Source organism: Rhinopithecus roxellana, chromosome 9 (assembly GCF_007565055.1).
Source record: "Rhinopithecus roxellana isolate Shanxi Qingling chromosome 9, ASM756505v1, whole genome shotgun sequence".
Lineage (NCBI taxonomy): Eukaryota > Metazoa > Chordata > Mammalia > Primates > Cercopithecidae > Rhinopithecus > Rhinopithecus roxellana.
In genome coordinates, this window is record NC_044557.1 from 14,789,951 (window position 1) to 14,815,419 (window position 25,469).

Sequence of the window (25,469 nt, forward strand, 5' to 3'; positions counted from 1 at the left end):
TTTTTAAATCATTTTGTGAGCTCAATTTAATGTTACTTTCTGGAAAGATATCTTCTAGTTTTTTAACGTATCTATCTATCTGTCTGTCTCACCTATCTACCTTCACATATGTGTGTGTAACCACTCTAAAATATTTAATTACTATATATGTTCATAGTTTTGTTTGACTTAAAATTTTATGTAAAATTCCATTACTTTAAATAGTAATAATTTTCAGAAAGAGCAACACTAGTCTAAACTAATATAAAAACTGTAATTTTTACAAATATATAAGCCCTCCCAAATAAGGTAATTTAACAAATGGTATTTTTCCGAGTAAACAAAGTAAATGCCAACTTGCTGACCTATTTTGCAAACTTCATCAAGTAACCTAAACAAGCAATCTGTTCATGCATATATCAAGTATGCATGAAAAAAAAGAATTTGCTGATTATATTAAAGTAGAAACAGAACCTTTCCAGAGTTTGCCATTATATTTTTCTCTCACTTAAAAAAAAATCCATTTTTAATTACTATGATTTAATTTGAACCAAAATCAAGTGAATATATATACTCCTAAAATTTAATCCACTTCTAGAAATAGAGAAAATGTGTTCATGCAGGCAGCCACCAGGAAAGCCTTCACATGTAGACAGTGATGTGGATCAAAGGGATGTTTGAGTCCTTTCAGTAACAGCTATGTGATAAAGGGACACAAGCTTGAAGAAATGCCTTTCCCATTTGGAACAGGTAAATGATCTGTCTGCAATGTCTGTCACTGCCAATGGCCAGCCTGGATGCTCTGTCATGGTTATGTAGTTAGGTAGGAAGACCATCCTACTAAGGGTTATGTGTGCTCCACTGGATGTTTATGTCAGCATTGGCCCCATGACTGCAGTGATGTCTACCGCTAAGTGAGTGAGCATCCCTGATATCTAAGCCTTACATCTCACACTGAAAACTACTTGCAAGCAATATACAGAAACTTATCAATTGAAACTTATTAAGCATTATTTACCCAATATTCAGAGAACAGAGAGCTGTTCTACTCAATGTAGGGAATACACTTATTCAGAAAATTTCAGTGTTCCTTTGTATATTAACATTTATTGTTTTCTAATTATACACAATACTTGGCATATTAGAAAAATTTGCAGATACGGAAAAATATATTAAAAAGAGAATGAAAAACGCCCATAATCCCATCTCCAGAAATGGTCCTGTCAGCATTTTGGTATAGTTTCTTCCTGTCTATCTTTATGCATATGTAACTTTTTAATACAACTAAAATTGTACTATATATGGCATATTAGGCCAATTTTTAATACAATAATATAATTTTCCATGTTATTAAATGTTACTTAAAATAAAGAATTTTAAAGTCTCTACAATGACCAATTGGTTAGCTGTATGGTAATCTATTTAGCAGGTAATGTACTTAATGATACATATGCTATTTCCAACCTTCATTATTTTAAAAAAATTGAATTTTTACAATTCTTTTCTAAACTTTCAAATTCAATGCCTTTTAAACCATTATGTGAAACATTGACACATCAGTTTTTAGGCATAATAAATAAATCACTCAACAGACATAAAAAGAATCTAACTTAAGATTTTTAATAAAAATGATATAAGTATTGAAAGAGCTACTTTATGTAAATCACAACATTTGAAGACATATTACTTCAAAGGGGTGTCTTGTTTCTAAAGGCACAATTTTCAGAGATGCACCAGGTAGCAAGTGCCACTTGCGGTGATAGTCTTTGTGTTGAGAAAAATGCCTAAACTTTTGCTATATCAGTGACTGCTGTGATCTTGTCTCATAAGTGAGATCTCAGGCACATTTTTGTCTTCTTACAAGGAGAAGAATCCTGGAGTAGCTGGGGCGCTGAAGGGGAGCCGTTCACATATGGGCCACTGCAGCAGGCAGAGGGTCTTGATTGTCAGAATCAACTGTTCATGCTACATAAGGCAGGCAACCGTTACCAACATGTTCATTGAATGGCAGTGCAAAGATGATCCGCTACAAAGTGCTCATCTGTAATTTGGGTTGACTTTATAGTAGTCTGAGAGGATGGGATAAATAAACGGAACACTCTCCCGATAATTCACATGAATAAACTTGATAAAGAGTGTCGAGAAAACATCTTTCCAACAATTAGTCTTGCATTGGCTTTTAAAAATATTTTAAATAGTGATTCTATTTTTAGATAATGATTCTAAATTTGTCTTAGCTGGAAAATCCATCAAAATCATTATATTTCAACATTGGCATCTATGAATCCCTTTATTATAGATTCTTTCTATTCCATTTAGTTACTAGGTATTCAAATGTCTAAAATCCAAAATAAGTAGTTTAAATATATTAAATAACAACTGTGCTAGTCAATGTGTTTGAGTTCAAAATGTCTGAAAACAACAACTGCACACAAACCCCTTATTCAACTTGCCTAGTAATTTGCACCACACAGAAGCTAATCAAAATCAGCAGTGTCATTCTAAGGTTATCTAAGACAACAACTAGACAATGGTTATTCTTTTCCTGAAGGTATGGGCAAAACAAATTTAGACCCTTTCCTCTGATTCTCAGTCCATCCCCCGCCAAACAATGGCACAGTTTGGCATATGACTTCACCACTCTTGAGTGACTGAACTGGAAAGAGTGCTATGGTCTTCCTGATAGCGACCTTCAAGGAGGGAGCTGTGTTAGTGCCACCCTCATCCCTCAGGTACACTTCATAGGCAAGGCTTACTGCTCTCAAGAGACAATTGTGTACCCTAAGTGAGTAGCATAACACATACCATGTGCATTATTTCATTCACTAAGTAAGAACTGCCCTTACCAGAGAAGGCTAAAACTCACCCAGTAGCAGACAGATCTTTTATTCTCACATTTGAAAGCACAGGTTCAGAATGGAAAAAGAATTTAAACCACCAGGTGGATTCTGCCACTTCAGGCAACCCTATCAAATAAAATTTGTATTACTCCTTATCAAACAAATTTGAGATTAAAAATAAAAGAAATAATACAAATGGCACTGAAAGAAATAACTAAGTACCTTGCTGTGATTTGTCATCATCTATGAAGTTAATGGAATCAGAGACAGTTAAAGAACTAACTGAAGAAACACTGGACTCTGTGGGAAACAAATGATATTAAACAAATAAATAACTGGCAACCAGACAAGCACATTCGCATCATTAAAATACAAACTGTCAAGTAGCATGGTTTGAAATCATTTATTCCTAGCTTGTGAATTCGTGAATTGAAAAACTGATCAAATTATCAATCAGTAGAAAGCTGCTATATTAAGAAATACTATATTCTACTGATAAGATATACTCATTTCCAAGGCAGGCAACTCACTCTCTCCTTGGATGTGAATGTTGAATTTAAAATGTATTATAAATGTTTTCAGATTCAAAGACTAAGAAAGAACAAGACCAAGAATAAATATTGTCATACTACATTAGAAATATTAATACATATATATTTAAAGTTCTACAAAAGTCATCAAATCTAGGAATTAAGGAATTATTTTGAAAGAACAAACATTTTGTCTTATTAAACTTGTATTTAAAACCTATGTCTCTTATAAGATCAGAATATAAAAGTAACTCCTGTGGATAAATAACACCAAGTAAATGAGCATAAACTTTTGTAAAATGAGTAAATCAGTAGTTGCCTCTAAAACTTATACTATGAGCAACCCTTGAAAGAAGAGTTTTCTATGTGTTGTTGCCATACATACTTTTAATAACTACTAATTTGGTTCTAAAATGCTTATTTTATTTTATGAAATTTCTCAATCTTCTCTAAGAAGCTACAATTTTCTATTTGGCTATGAATATGAACAGATGGATAGATTAATAAAAATAAAACTGGTCAGATAGAAATTGGCCTATTATCCATAGCAGAAGATGGAAATTAGAAAATTTTTGAAGCAAAATCATGCTATCCTTTCTTTTCTAAGGAGTTGACTAATACTTTATGTATGTAAAATTATCAGTTTTTAGTGGATCTTACAGAACGCAAGGTATATAAAATTAAAATGTAATAATGAAACATAAGCTGATGTTCACTGATTTTTAAGTGTCAATGACTTCATCGATACAACATAGCTAGAACAAAGAAGTGGCTGTCAGCACTGGGTCAGAGAGGTCCCTGAGGCCTCCTGTTTCCTTCATTGTCACCAAGAATTAGTTTTCTCCCTTAAGTTCTGAAGGTAACATGATACCTATGTTAACAATATCCCACAAACATCACCTCAAATCATATTACCTAGGGATGACTCTATGATGATGCAACTTACTTCGATAATACTGATTTCTGGCTAGAAGGCAACCGATGGAAGGTACCGATGCCATGGCTTTACCCATGAGAAAGCACCCAAGAAGCTGTGAGCATCAATCTGAGAAACAGCAACAGAGAAAAGAGGCATTGATATGAATAACAGGGATTTTTCTTTTCTTTTTTTCCACGTGACTGTTACAAAGTATTATCATTTACCATGTAATAAATATCTGATAAAAGGAATTTAAATGTTTACGCAAAAGTTCAACCAAATATAGTGCAATAAAAAGATGCAATTAAGTAGTACATTTAGATCGAAAAGAAAGAAAAACTATACGTCCAACTATACACAATGCACAGAACTTACTCCATCTACAACAGACCTAAAGGTCAGAGAAAAAGTGTTAACTCAGCCATGAAGTAGTCACTCACCTATTTGTTTTCTCCAATTCGTTCTTTCAAAATAAACGCGGTTCTAAAGTTTCTTCAGAAAATACATGCTTTGAAAGAACCAGTTCTTAGTGATTGAAGAGAGGCTGCACCACCCACGCAGGCCCAGAGGCAGGCGCCTGATCGGGGACCCCTGAGCACACCTTATATTTAGAAGCCCCAGGCTGGCTGGAACCTGAGCTGTGGGTGACTTGGAGTGAGGTGGGCACACAGCCAGTCAGAGGCGGCAAGCAAGCACTCGCTGCACGCCTGCCCTCCAGCCAGCCAAAGGCCCTCAGAACGCGACAGCCTGCCAAGTTTGGCTGCAGTCAGCAGGGAAGGACTTGGCCCGATACTCCTTTGGACTCAGCCTGTTTAATATCGCAACCGCTGGTGACTACAGAGAGGGAGGCGATACGCAAGTGTCTCCTCAGCCTTAGATACAATCACACACTCCACCTGCAGCACCACGCTGGGCACGTGTGGGATGCACAAGCAGCCTGCTATCTGGCTGGGGAGACTGAACGTACCCTCCCACAGTTACAGTGAGGCAAGGCAGAGTCCCACTCTCAAAGGAAAGCAAGAAAACTCTCTAGGCAACATTGAAGTCGTCCCGGAAGTGGGACAGAGTCAGTAGAACTTGATGGACAGATGGACAGTGAGTTAGAAATTCTAGAAGGAAAGACAAGAGACAAATGGAAATCATGGGTAATAAGAGGATATTAATGACATTGTATCAATATCATTTACTGATACAAAAGCTAAGTTTTATTCTGATTTCAGTAACATTTCTCAGATAGATTACTTTGCCCTTTCTTTTCTTTTCTTTTTTTTTTTTTTTTTTTTTTTTTTTTTTTTTTTTTTTTTTTTTTTTTTTTTTTTGAGACGGAGTCTCGTTCTGTTGCCCAGGCTAGAGTGCAGTGGCGCGATCTCGGCTCACTGCCAGCTCCGCCTCCCGGGTTCACGCCATTCTCTTGCCTCAGCCTCTCCCGAGTAGCTGGGACTACAGGCGCCTGCCACCACACCCGGCTAAATTTTGTATTTTTAGTAGAGATGGGTTTCACCGTGTTAGCCAGGATGATCTTGATCTTCTGACCTCGTGATCCACCCGCCTCGGCCTCCCAAAGCGCTAGGATTACAGGCGTCTTTATGATACAATTTATATTCCTTTGGGCATATACCCAGTAATGGGGTTGCTGAGTCAAATGATAGTTCTGTTTTTAGGTCTTTAAGGAATTGCCATACTGTTTTCCACAATGGTTGAACTAACACTCCTGCCAACAACGTATAAGCCTTTCCTTTTTCTCTGCAACCTGGCCAGCACCTATTATTTTCTGACTAAGTGCTATCTTTTAATTGATTTCTAAATCTTCTGCCTTGTCATGAGATAATTTCTGATTTTTACTCATTTTTGAAGTAGTCTATGGAAGTGGCTTTCTGTGCACTTGAGAAAAATAAACATTATTTATTTGCTGTATACTGCCATTATTTTACATGTATCTGCTAGATTGCGTTACTTAACTTTTATAAGCAAATAATTCTTATACTTACCAATGTGTTACTGCTTGATCTACCAGTTTCCTGTATGAGTATATCATCTAATTATATCGATTTTTGTTTTATGAACTTTGAAGCCTTGTGATAGGTGCACACAATAATCACGATTATAATATTGTCTGGGTGGATATTTGCCTTTGTCTTCTTTTATCATGACTAACATTTTACCTTTGTGCTATTTGTTTAATTAGTCTAATATTAGTATTATAGTACTAGCTTTTTCTCTAAGTAATCATCAAGTATGTCTTTTTGTATACCTTAATTTTCAACTTGCTGTAACAATCACTTATAAGTATCCTTTAACTGTATTTTTTCCTAATGATATCTGTTTTTTGAAATATTTTAGTTTAGTCCACTAACATGTATTGGAATTACTCACAATTTGAACTTTAGATTTTGAGGTTTTCCTACATAATTTTTATGTCTCAGTCACTTATATGCGTGTGTATACTTTAAAACCTTAATATAAAAGTAAATTTAGTTAATTTAACCTTTGCACTGCATTTTGAGTGAGTACCACAGTGTTTCTTCCAATTTACTACTTCTTTTTTTAACTATATCGTACCTAAAATTTAATTTGTATGTATGTATACACACACACACATATATGTATGTATGTTTTTATATATATTTGCCTATGTAAATTTAGTTGCTTTATTTCTGTCCTGTTTTTCATAGTTCTTTCGTTTGTTTCTCTGACCATCTTTAACATGGCTACTATGAAGTCTTGGTTGAAACCCTCTATGAAATTAGCATCATTCCATGTGCATTCTGTCACAGTTGTGACTCTGTTGGCTGGCTTTCTGAGCAGAAGATCTCTTCATAAGTTTTGGCTGTTAGTTTGCAGGTTCATTTTGAGTATTCTCTCAGTCCTCTGTACTCTCCCACCCACTAGGCCACCCCACCTCTCCTGGCTAGTGTCACCATGGGGTTCAGGTACCACTCTTACCTGACCCTAGTTTTTGTGTCTTTGAATTATAACACTACTCACATTTTATTAAGTTATTTACTTCTTTCACATATTAAACTGTGAGCAGGTCAAAGATGGAGGTGCCTCTATTCATTTCAGCTTCAGCAATGCCCAGCACAAAACCTCACAGATATGGTAGTTTAGGTTCCAAAAATGTAATAAAACCAATGCATTTCTTCTTTGCCTGGTAATAAGGATTACATTCTTGGGTAATAATTAAAAAGTCACAACAAGGCTTAGATTTAAATGCTATAACTGACATAATTAGAGTAATTTTTACCTGATTGCTGATTCATGTTTTTTTTAAATACCCAAGTACTAAAATTAATCACAATCACATTCTCAGTGAGTATTTTGTCCTAGAGTTGAGGGTGCTAACATTTTTACTTGATAATGACAAGAAGAGAGTGACTGCCTAATTCCAATGACATGCTGAAAACCAGCAGGGAAAATGGAGCTGTCCTCTGCACACTCCTGTTCAGACAAGTTGTAAGATGTGCCCTAGTGAGGTATCAGCCTCTTAAAAGGTTGAGAAAGGGTTCAGAATTCTAATTAGTCAACTGCAACTCTTCTGAGAGATGATCTGTTTATCACATGTAAGATACTACTACCCTTTCTAAATGTATTGACGTTGGATGCAGTAGTAAATAGATATCAGATTGCTGGTTTCTGGAACATGGAAATCCATGGCAAGAACAATGACTAAACTTGCTGATAATTCACCATGTCCCTATGTTGTCACAGACCATTGGCCAAGTGTGCAGTAAGAGAGGATCAATATCTGACTATCCTGGAAGACTTAAAATGTCTAGATCTTATTCCAATCTGTGGTTATAAAGTGTCTGATTGTTCATACAAGATGTCAAGAATTTTAAGTGTGTCCTGATATTCAGGCCAATAAATGTGCTATATTAAGCATAGCAGAGTCACTAATAACTAATGCTGCAAATGAATATGTGTAGCATGTATTCTATAAACACATGGCAATCTGCATTAAAACACTGTTTCATTTCTTAACTGCTGTGGAAAAGGTTGCCAAAAACTAGTTATTGACTATCTCTGGGCCTCCACAAGTGATATATGAAAAAGGAAATAATAATATCTAACTTTATTTGAAATTCATTTCAGTTTCAATACATATAATTCAATTGTTTGTTTAAATTTTATATTTCTCTGAATCGTCTATAGTCTATCCATTAATTGTCATGATTTTGCACAACAGAAACCAATCTCATCTAGAATCAGGAAACAATTTATTGGGAGAATAGTGGTCAGTTCATACAATGATTAGGAAGCATAGAGCAGTGTGCTCTCATGAGCAGGATTCTCCAGGAAAGATCCTGGGAGCTTATACGGGGTCATCTGGTACATGAATTGCCAGAGCCAGGACATGGCAGGAGGTGCACCCAACCGCTTCCCATGGCACTGGAGCTAAAATTGCCACAGCCACACATCCCAAGGGCTGGGCTGCTGGCTCTTCTAGACAGTCTCTAAAAAGTGGCTCCCTAAATCCAGTGGGCATCCTCAATCTGCCTCCTTACACTCTGGCTGTTTAGTGATCCGCTGATAAAGTTGTTCTTATCTAGAAGAAGGCAGCACAAAACAATATAATATTACAGTATGCTCCCCAGAAAATTCTTGCCCTCCTGCTTCTTGGGGGATGAGAGACGGGCTGAGTGCTCTCTCTTACTGACCCCTGGCTCATACGCTTTCTGGATAAATCCTGTTTTTCAACCCATACTATGTGATATTGTAAACTCTGTCCTGAGAGCTATTGCACTTTTGGAAGTCACTCAGGAAAAAAGCAGGCTTAGAAAATGACAAGAACCAAGTACATTTAAGCAGAGAAGCATCTGCCCAAGTCACAGCACAGGCAGAAAATGGTGAGGGTTCTGCTGTCATCTATGACGAAGCCACCAACACAGAGCCCCCAGCGAGCTGAACTTAGTGGCTGACCCTAGGCCAGGCGATTGCCTCTAGCTTCATGGAGATGGAGAAGACATGTATCCTTGTAGCAAAAACTGCTGTCTTTCAGTATCTATTCTCTTCTTTCATTTTTAACATTTATTGGGCATCATCCACCCAACTAGGCAACCCATTTCTCAGCCTCCCTTGCAATAGGGAATACGTCTGGACCAGTGAACTGTGAGAAGTGTGTTGTTCATCTTTAAGATCATCTCCTTAGAGACCAAGCCACTTGGCATGGACTTCTTTTTGGCTTACTGGCTGGAAAATGTTACTAACCAAAACCATCTTGGAAAAAGCCACATTGTGAGAATAGCTTTCCCACCTCAGGGCTAGTACCAGAGAATGAAATAAAATTATCTTTCTAGGCCGTATCATGTTCTTATTGTTATGAGAGATTAGCTTGCACTCTGACCATTAAAATCAACTTGGACTTCAATAGGGAGTGGCACAGAGTGTTAGGTTCCTCCAAAATAGAATAGATCTTCAGATGCTGAACTGCCAAGGAGCGAAGGCTGATGTCACCAGAATGTTTTATTGTCCTTGATCCTAACACGTATCTTTTGCTCTGCTAAGCAGTCCTAGTCGTTTCCTTCCACTTGAATGTGGCAGCCTCATTCCCACCACATGCCCTAACTTACATTGTTTACGCAACTTGAAGTATTTCTCTTTTGCCCTTTTTCCCGAGTCCCTTAAAGCAAAAGAAAATTAAGTTAAATGACTTCCTGATTCATATCTGTATTATTATTGGATGGAATAATGAGTCAGTTGCCTATCATGCAAATATGCAAACACTAAAAACCAAATTAATCTCAGTTTTCATCTTCTCTCCTCTGCCCTGCATCCTCCCTGCCTGGCTGCCAAATAGTAATCATAACACTTTTTGATCAATTATTAGCACTTTTTGATCAATTATTAGCAAGCACTGGTCTGGATTCTTGAGGTTTCCTCCATAGACATCCTTGACACCATCTAGAAAGCCACAGAGCAGCTGAGTGATGTCTCTGGTAGTTAAATCTACTAGTAGCAACAAGATCTTTCCACCTCAGCCTCAATGTTAACTCATAAACTGGATAGGGGTGAGTTCCCCTTCCTGGTGCAAAGACTGTTCCTCAATATGCTCTCCCTTTAGGATTCTCTGAGCTGTACTTATTTTTTTTGGTTTTGGTTTTGGTTTTTTTCAATACTGTCACACTTCCTCCTTTCTGTGGTAAAGCATCTAAAAGAACATAATGGAACATAATGGGCTCAAGCCAGGTCTGTGTTTCTGGCTTGCAAACCTACACCCGGTGAGTTGGATAATTACTCTGAGTAACGGCCAATATACTGATAATTTGGAAGCCTATGAAACAGTTTGGGAACATAAACACACCTTATTGTCTAGCAGACATTCCATAGTATCAGTAAGAGCAAAGAATTATCAAATTCTTTTTGTTTACATTTTGATTGCTTTTCATGTCAGATCGAAATTTAAACACCATTTCCCCCCAGTCTATATTACTCCCATTTCCCCACAAATCCCCACTCTTAATATGAGGAAGCTGCTTATTTTAATATGCCTCAGACCCTCATCTATGAAATGCAACGTGCATCTGATTATCTGACTGGAGGAACTCCAGGCTTTGTTCCCTGGAAGACAGACAAATTTGCCCACAGTTTTATTAAAGATGCTTCTTGGGAAAATGTTGAAAGAGAGTAAAGAAACCAGGGCTGAGCAGTGAGAGATGCTGGACTACAGTGAGTGGGCCTTGGTGGGCTTGTCCTGGAGGGGAATCAGGGCAGCACTACCAGACCCCACAGCCTGCCTTTGCATTGCTTGAATCCACTGGCTTTGGATAGTAAGTTCATCCCTGAGGAGCATCTCCTCAGGGGCTCAAATCGGTTCTTCTTCTGGAAAAACTTATACAAGGAAGGTGAGTGGGATGAAGTTTAATTCCTGCCACTGCAGAGGACTTGAGGTCACAGTGACTCTTACCCTCTCCTGTGTTTCCTGACCAGCACTTCTTCTGAGACAAATGGTTTACCCAGAGGACTGACCCATATCTTCATCTTTGAACTTTCTGAACCACTAGTCACACATCCTTTGTAAGCTGTGGGTGCATGTGTGGGAAAAGTGCAGTTCCAAGAAAGTCCTGTTCATATGGCTCGCCCTTGGCTGCACCTGGGAATGAGCCTCTGGAATGTTCTGTCCCATAGGAGTATTTTTGCATTCCTGAGGTGTTTAGCCACATGGTACCAACTGTCTGGATAGTTTAGAGCAACATGCATTTGATGGTGATCTGGCGCTTCAGTGACAGAAGAAAGTCAGGCAAGTGCTCTATGTCTGCATAAGCGACCCTCCATAAAAATCTTGGGTTCTGAGACTCAGGTGCACTTTCCTAATGGGTAGCATTTTGTACATGTCACACACTTTCACTGGAAGAATTCAGTGTGTCCTATGTGACACCAGTGGGAAGGAAAACCTAGAAGCTTGTGGCATCTGATTTTCTCCTGACTTACCACCTCTCCCCCAACCAGGGAATCTTTGGAAGTCTACCATTATCTGTTGGAACCAGCTGGTTTTTATAGGGACCCAGTAGTTAAATTAAATGGCAGCCACCACTCATGTATTCTTTATAGATACCTTTTTTTTCTTTCAGGGTCTCACTCTGATACCCAGGCTGGAGTACAGGCGTGCCCTTTCTGCTCACTGCAACCTCTACCTCCTGGGCTCAAGTGATCTTCTTGCCTCAGCGCCACAAGTAGGGGACTACATGTGCACACCACCATGCCTAGCTAATTTTTGTATCTTTTTTTGTAGAAACAGGATTTTATCATGTTGACCAGGCTGGTCTCAAACTCCTGGGTTCAGGAGATCCACCCGCCACAGCCTCTCAAAGTGCTGGGACTACAGGCATGAGACACCACGCCCAGCTCATTCTTTATATCTTCAAAAGTTGCACCAATATCAGCCATTTCTCCCAGGATGCAATTTTTAAAACCTTTACTATCTTGGCTATGACACAGGGCAGGTGGAAGGACAGGGAGAAGTTCTGGAAGCTTGCACCAAGCCTTGCCTACTACGTCACTCCTCCACCACAGGGCAGTGACCAAAATGATGGTTCTGCCAGCCACGGATTGTGCCCATGTGAATTTTACATTTGCAGACCAGGGAATTGACCATTAGGACCAGTGGATAGAGTAAGAGTAAACCAAACCTGGGTCAGGGCTCCTATACATACTGCCCTAACAAGCAAGTTATGATGACATTTCTGACCCCTGAGAATCTACTTCAACATAGTTGTTTTGTATGAGAAGTCCTCAAAATGTCATGTACTTCACTTCCACAATGCATGAACATCCCTTAGATCCCTTCATGGAAGAACTAGGGTAATGATTTTCAGATGCACTTCCCATGGTGTTACAGGATCCCTACTCGTGGGAACCCAGCCCTCCTTCACTGCGTAAGCTCTGGGTCTGAGACGTGTCTAATAAGATCCAGAAACCAGGCAAGAGATCATGAATATTTATTGATTCAGCCGCCCTCAAAATCCTTGGCTGTATTTTTACTGTACAAATGAAGCAATGCTCTTGAGACTGCTGGTCCATCTTGGCCCTGGGTTGGTTTCTTCTACAGCCTCTCTCCACGGCTCATAGTCTTCTTTCTGTGGGTCTGTGTGTCCATATTCCCTCTTCTTATGAGGACTCCAGTCGTATTGAATTAGGGCCCACCCTAAGAAGCTCATTTTAATGTAATTACCTCTTTAAAACCTATCTTCAAATCCAGTCCTATTATAAGGTTAAGATATCAACATCTGAGTTTCCAGGGACACAATATAGCCCATGCCATCCTGCTTGAGCTTGCCAAAGACTATGGGTCCCCACCTGTCACCCAAGACAGGGTCCACATTGCCAGCTAGCTGAAGGGGATCAGCTCCAACAACCCAGCCCTACTGCTAGGAGAGTTTCTGCCTCTTGCTGGTCTCCCTGAGGTCTATGTAGGGGGAGTTTACTGAGGCATGAGGGAGAGAGTCCTTGAGCATCACCTGTTCAAATCACCTTTCTTCAATTACATCATGATATCACTCAGACAATTCACCAGTTATAAGATTTCAAACACAAAATGTATGCTAAGGGAAAAAAGTTTATTTTTGAACATGAATTATCCATTTTATAAAATATCTTCCATTACATCAATTTTGATTTATTTTTATTTACCTATGAATGGATATATTGCAAGTTTTAAAGGCAATATCCGTATTTTCTGACATAAAATTTCACATAGTCATTTTTTTCTACTGATCTTTTAACTAAACTTATACAAAACAATTTCTTAGTCAGAATTTAAAACAGAGATGGGCTGGGCACAGTGGCTCATACCTGTAATCCCAGCACTTCGGGAGGCTGAGGTGGGCAGATCACCGGAGGTCAGGAGTTCAAGACCAGCCTGACCAATATGGAGAAACCCTGTCTCTACTAAAAATACAAAATTAGGTGTGGTGCTGCACGCCTGTAATCCCAGCTACTCAGGAGGTTGAGACAGGAGAATCACTTGAACCCAGGAGGTGGAAGTTGCAGTGAGCCGAGATCATGCCATTACACTCCAACCTGGGCAACAAGACCGAAACTCTGTCTCAAACACAAACAAACAAACAAACAAAAAATAGAGATGCAATAAGCTTCAGAGGTAGAGACAGGAGATGCATTTTTAATAATATAGGTATAATTATCAAAGAGCCCAAATCCACCTTACATGTTGAAAGCATTAAATTATATATGATTTATTTAAAATAAAATTTTGAAATCTGAGACCTACACACACAAAAAAGAATAGTTTTAGCAGTAGTGTTTATTTTACTGTACTTTTCACTCTATGCCTAATTGAGGATATAGTGTTCAGCTACACTGTTCTTTCATTTCCCTTCTATTTTTTCCCTCTTATGGAAATAAACACTGCTAAACTTTCAGATGAAGTGTAGTATTAACTTTTATCAGATGGTCCAAAGCCGAAAATGGATTTTGAACCTCATTCCAGGGAGGGTAATATATCTTTATAAGTTTCAACACATGAAAGAAAAAAAAGACAACAAAATAAAACATTACCTTGGCTAAATTTTCTCAAGCTGTTGCCAGAAACTACAGAAAACTCTCTGGTATTGCAAATACATTATAACATAGTAAGATAGTTTTATGTAACAAGATCAGTAGTTGAAGGTAATTTCTGTATAGTTAAGTACAGGAGGACACAAGTAATTAATGTTATTTATTTATTTATTTTTTATTTATTTATTTATTTTTTTTTTTTGAGACGGAGTCTCGCTCTGTCGCCCGGCCTGGAGTGCAGTGGCCGGATCTCAGCTCACTGCAAGCTCCGCCTCCCGGGTTTACGCCATTCTCCTGCCTCAGCCTCCCAAGTAGCTGGGACTACAGGCGCCAGCCACCTCGCCCGGCTAGCTTTTTGTATTTTTTAGTAGAGATGGGGTTTCACCGTGTTAGCCAGGATGGTCTCGAACTCCTGACCTCGTGATTCGCCCGTCTCGGCCTCCCAAAGTGCTGGGATTACAGGCTTGAGCCACCGCGCCCGGCCATGTTATGTTTATCATAGACAATTTTCTAAAGTATTATTACTATATATATTCAAGCATATACACTCAATCACAAAAACATGCAAAGGTATGGAATTTTAGGTAAATTACAGAGTAGGTATTTGCAAAACAATAGTTTTGCTTGCCATCTAGAGAAAATATTGCTAAAACATTTGCCAAAAACAGAATTGCCTCAAAATAAGTCAGTCTTCTACTTTTGCACCTATAACACTGAACTGAAAGGTACAATTTAGTATGCTTCCATGAATCCACACTCATTTCTAATTATTGGTGAATGTGTATAAGTATTTTGAGGTTTTAGTATTTCTAGACTAAGCCTTACTCCCCTGGCTACCTCATTCCCTACCGCAACCAAGATCACTCTAGTGTTATCCCTCCTTAATTTAGGGCCTTAGGTATTGTGCTTTACCTCTGTTACATGCTACCCTTCACATCCAACCCCACACCACACAATACCACACCACACCACACCACGCCACACCACACCTGAATATATATGGACCTGGGTCTGGAAATGGGATAGCATATAACATTACAGAGCAAGCATTAGAATCAAAGAGCTGAGACAGAAGATAAAGGCCCTGTTGTCTGCACTGTTTCCATTCAAACTAAAGTGGGGTGCCACAGACACTGTTCTCAGGGAACGTGTCCATTTCTAAGAAAGCCAGCCATAATAGAGGCTGTTCAGTCAACAGTTACAGACCACTCTGACTGTGCAATATGCTATTCCAAGCACTAGTGGGGACGCATATATCCCTGCCATTAAGATATTTATAGTCCAGTTGGTGGAGATAATTTTATTAGCAGGCATCCAGAAAGAAGAACCTTAGCATGGCATTGAAGTGGGTGGAAGTGGCACTCAGCACGCTGAGGAGATGCACAATGAGAGCCAAGCATCAAACAGATTAAGCAAATTTCTAGAAAATGGAGACTTTTGAGGTTAAGATTTCTTTAAGGCTCTTTATTAAATAAAGAAATCAGTTGTCTTTCTTATCTGACTCCTTCTTTCTTGATGAAATTATAAAACTTTTTAGCTGAAGTAACTTTTTAAATACCCCATTGCAAGCAATGTGCTAACTGTAAAATATTGAGCTAAGCAAAATAAAGTGCTTCAATCCTTGTCATATTAGCATTCAGAATGCATTTAAGCTATAATTAAAACACATTTTTCTTTGAATGCACATTTAATATGCACAGCAAGATTGATTAAATACCTCCAGCAAGCTGATCTTTTAATTTTTGGTTTCCAAGATGGCACACGCATTGATTCAGTTTCCCGCTTGGGATTCTTTCACTGTCTTCATCCCTCACATACTCCAACGGAGGGCCCTCCAGTAGCAGCAGAATACCTAAACACAGAAATGGAGTAACAAATCCCAGAACTGCATATTGTAATATATGGTGCATATTATACCATTTAATTATAAATTGTTAACCTTTTTAGTAAGACTGTTTTATTTCACAGAATGGGGAAGAAATGTGACCTCAAGATTAGGATTGAAAGTTGGGAATCAGAGGTTATAGGTCTAACTCTGCTTTGAGCTACTCACATAAACCAAGACAAATTTCCTTGTGTTTAATTCCACAATGGATAATTTTCACTTTCATTTCTTGATGAGGGCTAATAAAATAAATGAGGTGTTCCTTCAAGTCTGGATTTTGTCTGAATGTGCTGGGGTAGGGAAAACAGTGTTTGTCTCCCCTATGCCTTTATTTTTTCCTATAAAAATAGTGCTATTAAAATTAAGTGTTCTTCAAAATGTTATATGTAGGAAGCTTCAAATTATTGTATGCATTATACCACTTGTTACCAATTTAACCCAATTACTATTCTCCTTTTACTTTTCAGTTAATCTCTGATTGTACATTAGACATCTGTGAAAGATCAGGAACTATGTTCAGCCATTTTTGGCAAAATCCTATGGAGATATGTCTATTAGAATTGAGTCATCAGAGTATACAATCATGTTAGGGAACTTGAAGGGCTTCCTTCACTGAACTTCATTAAAACTAACTTCCCTTGATCATTAAAATACAGTTTGACTTTGTAGCAGCATTTTTTGGTGAGTGTAGGCCTTTTGTGAACTATCATTGAAGTTATCACTAAAATATCTTTGATCTGAGATTTTATATAGAATTGCTCATGGAAATAGCACACCATTTTTGCAGGGCTTTGTGCTATCAATGCATACAGAGGCTGTAAACTCATATTATTTTATAAAATTTAATCTTTAATTGATTTAAAGTAAATATAAAAAATTCACTCCTTCATATCTAATGGGAATATACTGAAAGAGTTTAACTTTTAATTAATTGAATTTTCCATACAAGAGATAATGTGCTTATGGTTTACTAAGAGGAAGAGAAAGGGTTAGGTCATCGTCCAAAATTCATGACCCTTCATTCAGACTAATAAAAATGTTGATAAATATTTCATCAAAAACTGAAATCATAAAATGAAACACTTTGTAATTGTTTCAAGAGCCACAGTAATGTGCATTCACTAAAACAATGCATATATTGGCAAGCCTTTTTCAGCCTGCCATTTTAGGGTACAGTGCTAAGGGCTCAATAACTTGCACATATGTCACAACCTTTCAAAAAATTAAGGAAAGTACACAAAGTTTGAAGACCAAGTTTGCAATAATAATCACCAAGTGATTTCAAGCCCAGAAACAATACTGGGGAGTTTATTTTCCAATCTAGAAAGGGAGTATCTGTGCATGATCAAATGAAACACTAGAGGGAAAAATTTTGCAAGGTATGGTTCAAAGTAACAGTTATTTATATGAGTGGTTACTGTGTGTCACACACTACTGCTATTTTTATTTCCAAGAATTTTGTGGACTTAAAAAATACCAAAGGATAACTGATTGTCATATTTCTATCTATCACAAAATGGAAACTTAGGGATTGAAATGATTAGTGCATTTTTAAATATATAGCTGGTGTTTATCATTGATAGATATTAGTTTTTATGGATATTGCTCTACCAGCAGGGTGAAAGCCGATATACTCTGTAAATTCTCAATACCTGTTGGATATCTAGCAGGCTCACTGAACAGAGATTAGTAACTCATCAATCCATTTATTCACTCAAAGACTTTTTGTGTGTATATACTACACACCAGGGCTTATTATGATGTGAATACATAAGGTTAACAAGACAAAGTTTTTTTGTTTGTTTGTTTTTGTTTTTGGATTTTTTTTTTTTTAGTAGAGACGGGGTTTCACTGTGTTAGCCAGGGTGGTCTCGATCTCCTGACCTCGTGATCCGCCCGTCTCGGCCTCCCAAAGTGCTGGGATTACAGGCTTGAGCCACCGCGCCCGGCCAAGACAAAGTTTTTTATCTAATGAACTCAAGCAAGCTAATAAATTATAATATAACTTCCAGTAAAGAAATATGCTACAAATAAAATAAACCAAGCAGAAAGAGTGTTGGGGGACTGCTAATTTAGATACAGTCCTAAGAAACAGCATCTCTGAGGAGGGCCCATTTGGGCACAGCCTGCAGGAAGGACCAAATTCAAACATAATATCAATATGAGGAAAGTTCCAAACAACAAGAACAGCAAGTGTGGATGCTCTGAAGTAAAGAAATTCTTGGAAACAGAAGAAAAGACCATGAATTCAGCTGAGCAAGTGAGGCAGAGAGAGGGAGTAGGCTGATAGAAAATGTACTCAGAGAGGTGAGTAAAGAACAACTCCCACTTGTAGAGACAGTAGGGATATGGATTGGGTTTTATTTTGAGCATGAGGGGAAGCTATATATGAGTTTCAATAGAATCATGACAATCTGGTTTTCACGGTTAAAAGATGTTTCTAGCTGTTCTGTGGAATAAAGACTCTGAAGTTATCAAAAGTGCAAGCAAGTAGAATTAGGAAGTTATTGCAGTTCTCCATGCGAGCAATAGCAAAAGATTGAACAAATGTAATGGTAAGGATCAAATTTTGTAACTTGGCTATAGAACTGACAAAATACCCTTTTAGCACTGGGAGGAAAGGATGTTTAAAAAACAAGAGTGATCGCTATATTTTCCATGTAGGCAATTGGAAAAGGAGAGACTGACAACAAATTGAATCTAGTGTCTTTCTTGTATGCCATGGGATCAAGACCAGGGGTTTTACTTCGGACAGTCGAATCTGAAATGCCTTATTAAAAAATCAAATGGAGATGAAGCAGTCACCTGAGGCTCAGTACAGAGGCCAGAGCTGTAGATGGAGATGCAAGATCTGGCATTTATTATTCACAGATATTACTTCATTATTGATAGATATAAGTCCTGGAAATTACCAATGTAATATCATATTTAAAACCAAGAGTCTAAATGGAATTACCTGATGGTATAGTTCACAGAGACCAGCAAAGAACACAGAAGGCTGAGACCAGGGCATATCAACCTAACATTAGAAGTCAGGCAGAAGAACGAGAGCCAGCACAGGAAATGGGGTCTGAGCAAGTAGGGCAGTAGCAGAAACCATTATAAGTGTGATGTCCAAGGTGCAAAGTGAGACAAAGGGGGCAAGAAGGAGGACCTTGTGACTGCTTCAGTGCAGAAACCATTGATATACAGCAGGGAAACCACTGTTGACTCTGATGGGGAGTCTAGGTAAGGCATGGTGAGGGCTTTCAATAAGACTGTAGCAAGGGAGAGGAGCAGGAGGAAAATATAAAATGAACACTACGTAACAAAGTAAAATCATAGAGCCCAGAAACCAACTGATCCACAACCAAGGATGAAACAATAGTGCCATTCTCTAAGTAGAAAACACAAAGAAATATGCGCATTTTAGGAAAACTCTGTAAGTTCAGTTTCAAACATATTGAGCTTGAGGTTTCTGAAGCATCATGGAGCTCAGCAGTGACTCGAGACTGGCCTCAGCCAGAATTAAAAGCACACACAGAAAATAGAGTTTTGAGGAGCACTAACAAAAAATTTAAAGAATGTATTAGGCAAGTAAGCCTACCCTGGAAAATTAGAAGGGAGACAACTAAGAGAATATATTGACACATATGTGAAGTATGCCTTTTGAGTGATGATGCTGTTTCAAATTTCTTTGTCTTAATCTTTCCCAAACTTTTTCAATCTGGCCCCAAATTTGTGCATTAAGAACAGATGGATATATCTTTAATTTCCTGCCACTGTGATCAAAAGAAAGAAAAGAAAGCTCTGCAAGAGTATACACACACACGAACAAACACACAGACACACTCACACAGACATACTTCACCCTTGAACAATGCGAAGGTTAACAATGTGAAGTATCAGTCCCTGAGCAACCGAATATCCACACACAACTTTTGAGTCCTCCAAAATTTAACTACTAATATCTTACTGTTGACCAGAAGGTCTACCAATAACATAAATAATCAATTAACACATATTTTTGTACATTATATATATTTTATCTTGTATTCTTACAATAAAGTAAGCTAGAGAAAAGAAAATATTATTAAGAAAATCATAAGGAAGAGAAAATATATTTCCTATGCCTTAAGCGGAAGTGAATCATCATAGAGGTCTTCATCTTCGTCTTCTTCACACTGAGTAGACTGAGGTGGGAAAGGAAGAGGCAGGGTTAGTCATGCTGTCTCAGGGGTGGCAGAGGCAGAAGTAAATCCACATATGTATGTGTGTGTATAGACACACACATACACACACATGCATATATGTATACATATACTTTTTTCTACATAAACCAATTTCTCTTGGGACACAGACTTTCTGCAAATATTGATGAGTTGGGGCATGATAGCAGAAAGAAGAGAGATTCTGAAGCAAGCCAATCTGAGGTTGAATTCTGTTTATCCCTCTTTTTCATTGTATAGCCTTTGGCAACTTATTTCATCTCCATAACTCAGATTTCTTATCTACAGAGGGAGGATAATTAAACAAACTGCACTAGGTTGTTGTAGATACTGCATATAATAATGTTTGTAAAATTTCTACCACGGTGCTTGGTGCATAGATGCTTAACAGGTGTTAATCTTTGATACGGTTTGGTTGTGTCCCCACCAAATCTCAACTTGAATTTTACCTCCCAGAATTCCCAAATGTTGTGGACGGGATCCAGGTAGAGGTAACTGAATCATGGAGGCTGATCTTTCCCATTCTATCCTCACGATAGTGAATAAGTCTCATGAGATCTGATGGTTTTATCAGGGTTTCCGCTTTTGCTTCTTCCTCATTTTTCTCTTGCTGCCACCATGTAAGAAGTGCCTTTTGCCTCCCACCATGATTCTGAGGCCTCCCCAGATATGTGGAACTGTAAGTCCAATGAAACCTCTTTTTGGTCCCAGTTTTGGGTATGTCTTTATCAGCAGCATGAAAACGAACTAATAAAGTCTTCTTCTAGTCCCTCCTGAGGGTATTTTAGAGACTTCCTACTTCAATAAAACCTGAGTTCAAGAATATACCAATTGTGCTTTCAACCTTTTTCATAGTTTAATAGATATACTTGGGAAAAGTTGAAGTCACACATATTAATAGTTTTTGTTGTTTAGAAATGTCATTACTTTTTATTGAGTTAAAATTTATATACAGTGAAATACACAGAACTTACATGTATAGTTGGATGAGTTTTGATATATATATACCTGTGTAACCACCATTCCAAACAAGATATAGAGTATTTTCATCACACCAAGAAGTTCCCTCATATATCTTGATAATGGTGAGCATCTTTTCATGTGCTTATTGCCCATTCCCATGTCTTATGAATTGTCTATTCATGCTTTTTGCCCAATTTTTATTAGGTTGTTTGTCTTTATTGATTTGTAGGAGGCTTTGTTTATTGAATACATGTCTTCTCTACCATATGAATAAATTTCTTCCATCTGTGCAGAGTCTTTTCATTTTCTTAATGATGTTTCTGATGAGCTGAGATTTTTCATTTTGATAGAGGCCAATTAATAAGGTTATTTAAATTTTAAATCTAGTGCTTTTGTGTTCTTGCTAAGAAATCATTGCATACTTCACAGTTGCGAAAACATTTTCTTCCCTTTTCATCTAGAGATTTTAAAACTTTAGATTCATGTTTAGATGTATAATCCATCTAAAATTATTTTTATAATAAACAATTTTAAACAATGTACTTTTATGTATTATGATGTATTCTAGAATTTTTTCAGTGGCTATACTTTCAAATGTTTTATCACGTGATGAGATGAGGTTTATGATGAAGCTTTCAAATGTTAGGTTTGTAATATAATCTCCCTTCTGAGCAAACACATTTCTAATCCTACCTCATTGACTAGTTGCCTTGTAAGTTAGCCGAAATGTGATTCAGCTAAAAAATATTGCGCTTTCTGGAATAAAAACAGAAATAAATACCAAGATGAACTGTCAAAGCCACACAACTACATGAAAATTAAACTACTTGCTCCAGAAAGATGTTTGGATGAATAATAAAATGTAAGAAGAAATGAAAAAAACTCTTAGAAACATAAAAATAGACACAACATACCCAAATCCATGGAATGCAGCAAAAGCAATGTTAAAACCAAAGTTCAACACTAAATGCCTACATCAAGAAGATAGAAAGATCTCAAATAAACAATCTAACATCCACCTAAAGGAACTAGAAAAACAAAAACAAACTAATCCCAAAGCTATCAGAAGAAAAAAATAACTAAAATCAGAGCCACGCTAAATGAATTGAGACCCCCCAAAACATACAAAGGATCAGTGAAACAAAAAGTTGCTTCTTTGAAAGAATAAACAAGATTGTTGAACCATTATAGATTAACAAAGAAAAAAGAGAGATGATCCAAATAAGCACGATGAAGAAGAAAAAGGTGACATTACAGTAGATCCCACAGAAATACAGAAGAACTTCAGAGGCTTTTATGAGCATCTCTGTGTGCACAAACTAGAAAATCTAGAGGAAATGGATAAATTCCTAAAAATGTACAACCTCCCAAGATTGATCCATAAAAAAACAGAAACTCTAAATGGACCAATAACAAATAAGGAAATTGAATAAGTAATTTAAAAACCTACCAATACGCAAAAAGAAGCCCAAGGCCAGATGGATTCATAACCAAGTTCTACTAGACATACAAAGGAAGAGCTGATACCAATCCTGCTGAAACTATTCTAAAAAATCGACAAGGAGAGATTCCTCCCTAGCTCATTCTATGAAAGCAGTGTCATCCTGATACAAAAATCTGGCAAAGACACACAATAACAACAGGCCAATATCCCTGAGAAACACAGACAAAAAAAATCCTCAACAAAATACTAGCAAACCAAATTCAGGAGCACATAAAAGTTAATTCACTACGCTCAAGTAGTCTTTACTCTTGGGATGCAAAGTTTTATTCAGCCTACACAAGTCAATAAATGTGATTCACTACATTAACAGAATTAAAAACAAAAACCAAATGATCATCTCAATACATGCCAAAAAAGGCTTTTGATAAAATCCAAACAAACCTTCATGATAAAAACCCTCAACAAACTAGACATTGAAGGAACATACTTCAAAATAATAAGAGTCATCTATGACGAATCCACAGCCAGCATCATACTGAATGAGCAAATGCCTGAAGCATTCCTTTCAGAAACAGGAGCAAGACAAGAATGTCCACTCTTACCACTCCTATTCAATATAGTATTAGAAGTCCTAACCAGAGGAATCAGAAAAAGGGAAGAATTAAAAAAGATCCAAACTGGAAAAGAGGAAGTCAAATTATCCCTCTTCATTGATGTGTGATTTTATACCTAGAAAACCCTAAAGATTCTGCCAAAAGGCTCTCAGAACTGATGAACAACTTCAGTGAAGTTTTAGGATATAAAATCAATGTACAACAATCAGTGGCATTTCTATTCACCAAAAACTTTCAAACAGAGAGGTGAATCAAGAAAGTAACCCCATTTATAATGGCAATAAAAATTAAAATACTGTAACCATAAAGGTGAAGGATCTCCACAAGGAGAACTGCAAAACACTGCTGAAAGAAATCATAGGTGACACAGAGAAGTGGAAGAGCAGTCCATGCTCATGGATTAGAAAAATCAGTATCATTAAAATGTCCATACTGCCCAAAGCAATCTGCAAGTTCAATGCTATTTCTGTTAAACTACCAACATCATTTTTCACAGAATCAGAAAAAATTAAACTTCATATGGAGCCAAAAAAGAGACTGAATAGCCAAAGCAATCCTAAGCAAAAATAATAAAGCTGCTGGTATCATATTATCTGATTTCAAACTATACTACAAGGCTATACTAACAAAAACAACATGGTACTGGTAACAAAAACAGAAACACAGAACCATTGAACAGAATAGAGAACTCGGAAATAAACCCATACACCTGCAACCAACTGATCTTTTACAAAGTTGACAAAAATCAACAATGGGGAAGCAGCTCCCAATTCAATAAATGGTGCTGAGAAAACTGGCTAACCATATGCAGAAAAATGAAACTGGACCGTTATCTCTCACCCAGATACAAAAATTTACTCAAGATGTATTAATGATGTAAATGCAAGACCTCAAACTATAAAAATCCTGGAAGAAAAGGAAATGCCATTCTGGACATTGGCTTTGGGGAAGAATTTATGACTAAGTCCTAAAAAGCAATTACATCGAAAACAAAAATTGACAGTTAGGGTCTAATTAAACTAAAGAGCTTCTGCACAGCAGAAGAAACTATCAACAGACTAAACAGAAAATTTACAGAATGGGACAAAATATTTGCAAACAAAGGACTAATATCCAGAATCTATAGTAAACCTAAACAAATCAACAGAAAAATAACCCCATTAAAAAGTTAGCAAAGGACATGAACATACACTTCTCAAAAGAGGTCAAACAACTATCCAACAAATGTATGAAAAAGTGCTCAACATCACTCATCATCAGAGAAAGCAAATCAAAACCACAATGAGATACCATCTCATACCAGTCAGAATGGCTATTAGTAACTAGACAATAAAATAATAGCTGCTGGCAAGGCTATGTTGAAGGGAATGCTTACACACTGTGAGTGAGAATATAAATTAGTTCAACCACTGTGGAAAGCAATTTGGAGATTCCTCAAGAACTAAAAATAGAACTCCAGTCGACCCAGCAATCTCATTACTGAGTATATACCCAAAGGAAAAGAAATAATTCTACCAAAAAGAAACCTGCATTCATATATTATCACAGAACTATTCACAGTAGCTAAGACATGGAATCAATCAATCAATCAATCAACGGCAGATTGGGTAGAGAAAATGTGGTACACATACACCATGGAATACTATGCAGCCATAAAAAAGAACGAAGTCAGGTCCTTTGGAGCAACATGGATGCAGCTGTAGCCCATTATCCTAAGTGAATTAGCACAGGAACAGAAAACAAAATACCACTTGTTCTCATTTACAAGTGGGAGCTAAATATAGTGTACACATGGACACAAAGATGGGAACAATAGACCCTGGGGACTACCAGAAGTGGGAGGGAAAAAGAGGGCAAGGACTGGAAACTTATCTACTGGATTCTATGTTCACTATCTGGGTGATGGAAAGAAGTCCAAACCTCAGCATCACGCAATATGCCCTTGTAACAAACTTGCACATGTACCTCCTGAATCTAAAATTAAAATTAAAATTAAAATAGATATGCTGCACTTTGTATTCCTAAAGTTAAAAAAGAAAGAGACGTGTGTTTCACATTAATACTCCTTAAAAATGT

The 25,469-nt window shown here is 37.4% G+C and overlaps 1 protein-coding gene across 1 annotated transcript; it reads right to left on the bottom strand.

The window, feature by feature from the left end:
- Positions 1-1,578: 1,578 nt before the first annotated feature.
- Positions 1,579-4,867, bottom strand: PPDPFL (pancreatic progenitor cell differentiation and proliferation factor like). The gene is made up of 5 exons (XM_010357015.2): positions 4,709-4,867; positions 4,296-4,394; positions 3,042-3,119; positions 2,846-2,945; positions 1,579-1,944 (listed from the first exon to the last, which is right to left on the bottom strand). Exons 2-5 carry the CDS (start codon positions 4,360-4,362, stop codon positions 1,932-1,934), a joined length of 258 nt encoding a protein of 85 aa, XP_010355317.1. The 5' UTR covers positions 4,363-4,394; positions 4,709-4,867; the 3' UTR covers positions 1,579-1,931.
- Between the last annotated feature and the right edge of the window lie 20,602 nt (positions 4,868-25,469).

What these genes read in the sequence shown, in the direction of transcription:
- PPDPFL (XM_010357015.2), bottom strand. Translation starts at nt 4,362, where the DNA reads ATGGGTAAAGCCATGGCATCGGTACCTTCCATCGGTTGCCTTCTAGCC. An exon ending in CAGAAATCAGTATTATCGAA is followed by an intron (nt 3,120 to 4,295) that starts GTAAGTTGCATC and finishes TGTTTCCCACAG; the next exon opens with AGTCCAGTGTTTCTTCAGTT. An exon ending in TGATGACAAATCACAGCAAG is followed by an intron (nt 2,946 to 3,041) that starts GTACTTAGTTAT and finishes TTTATTTGATAG; the next exon opens with GGTTGCCTGAAGTGGCAGAA.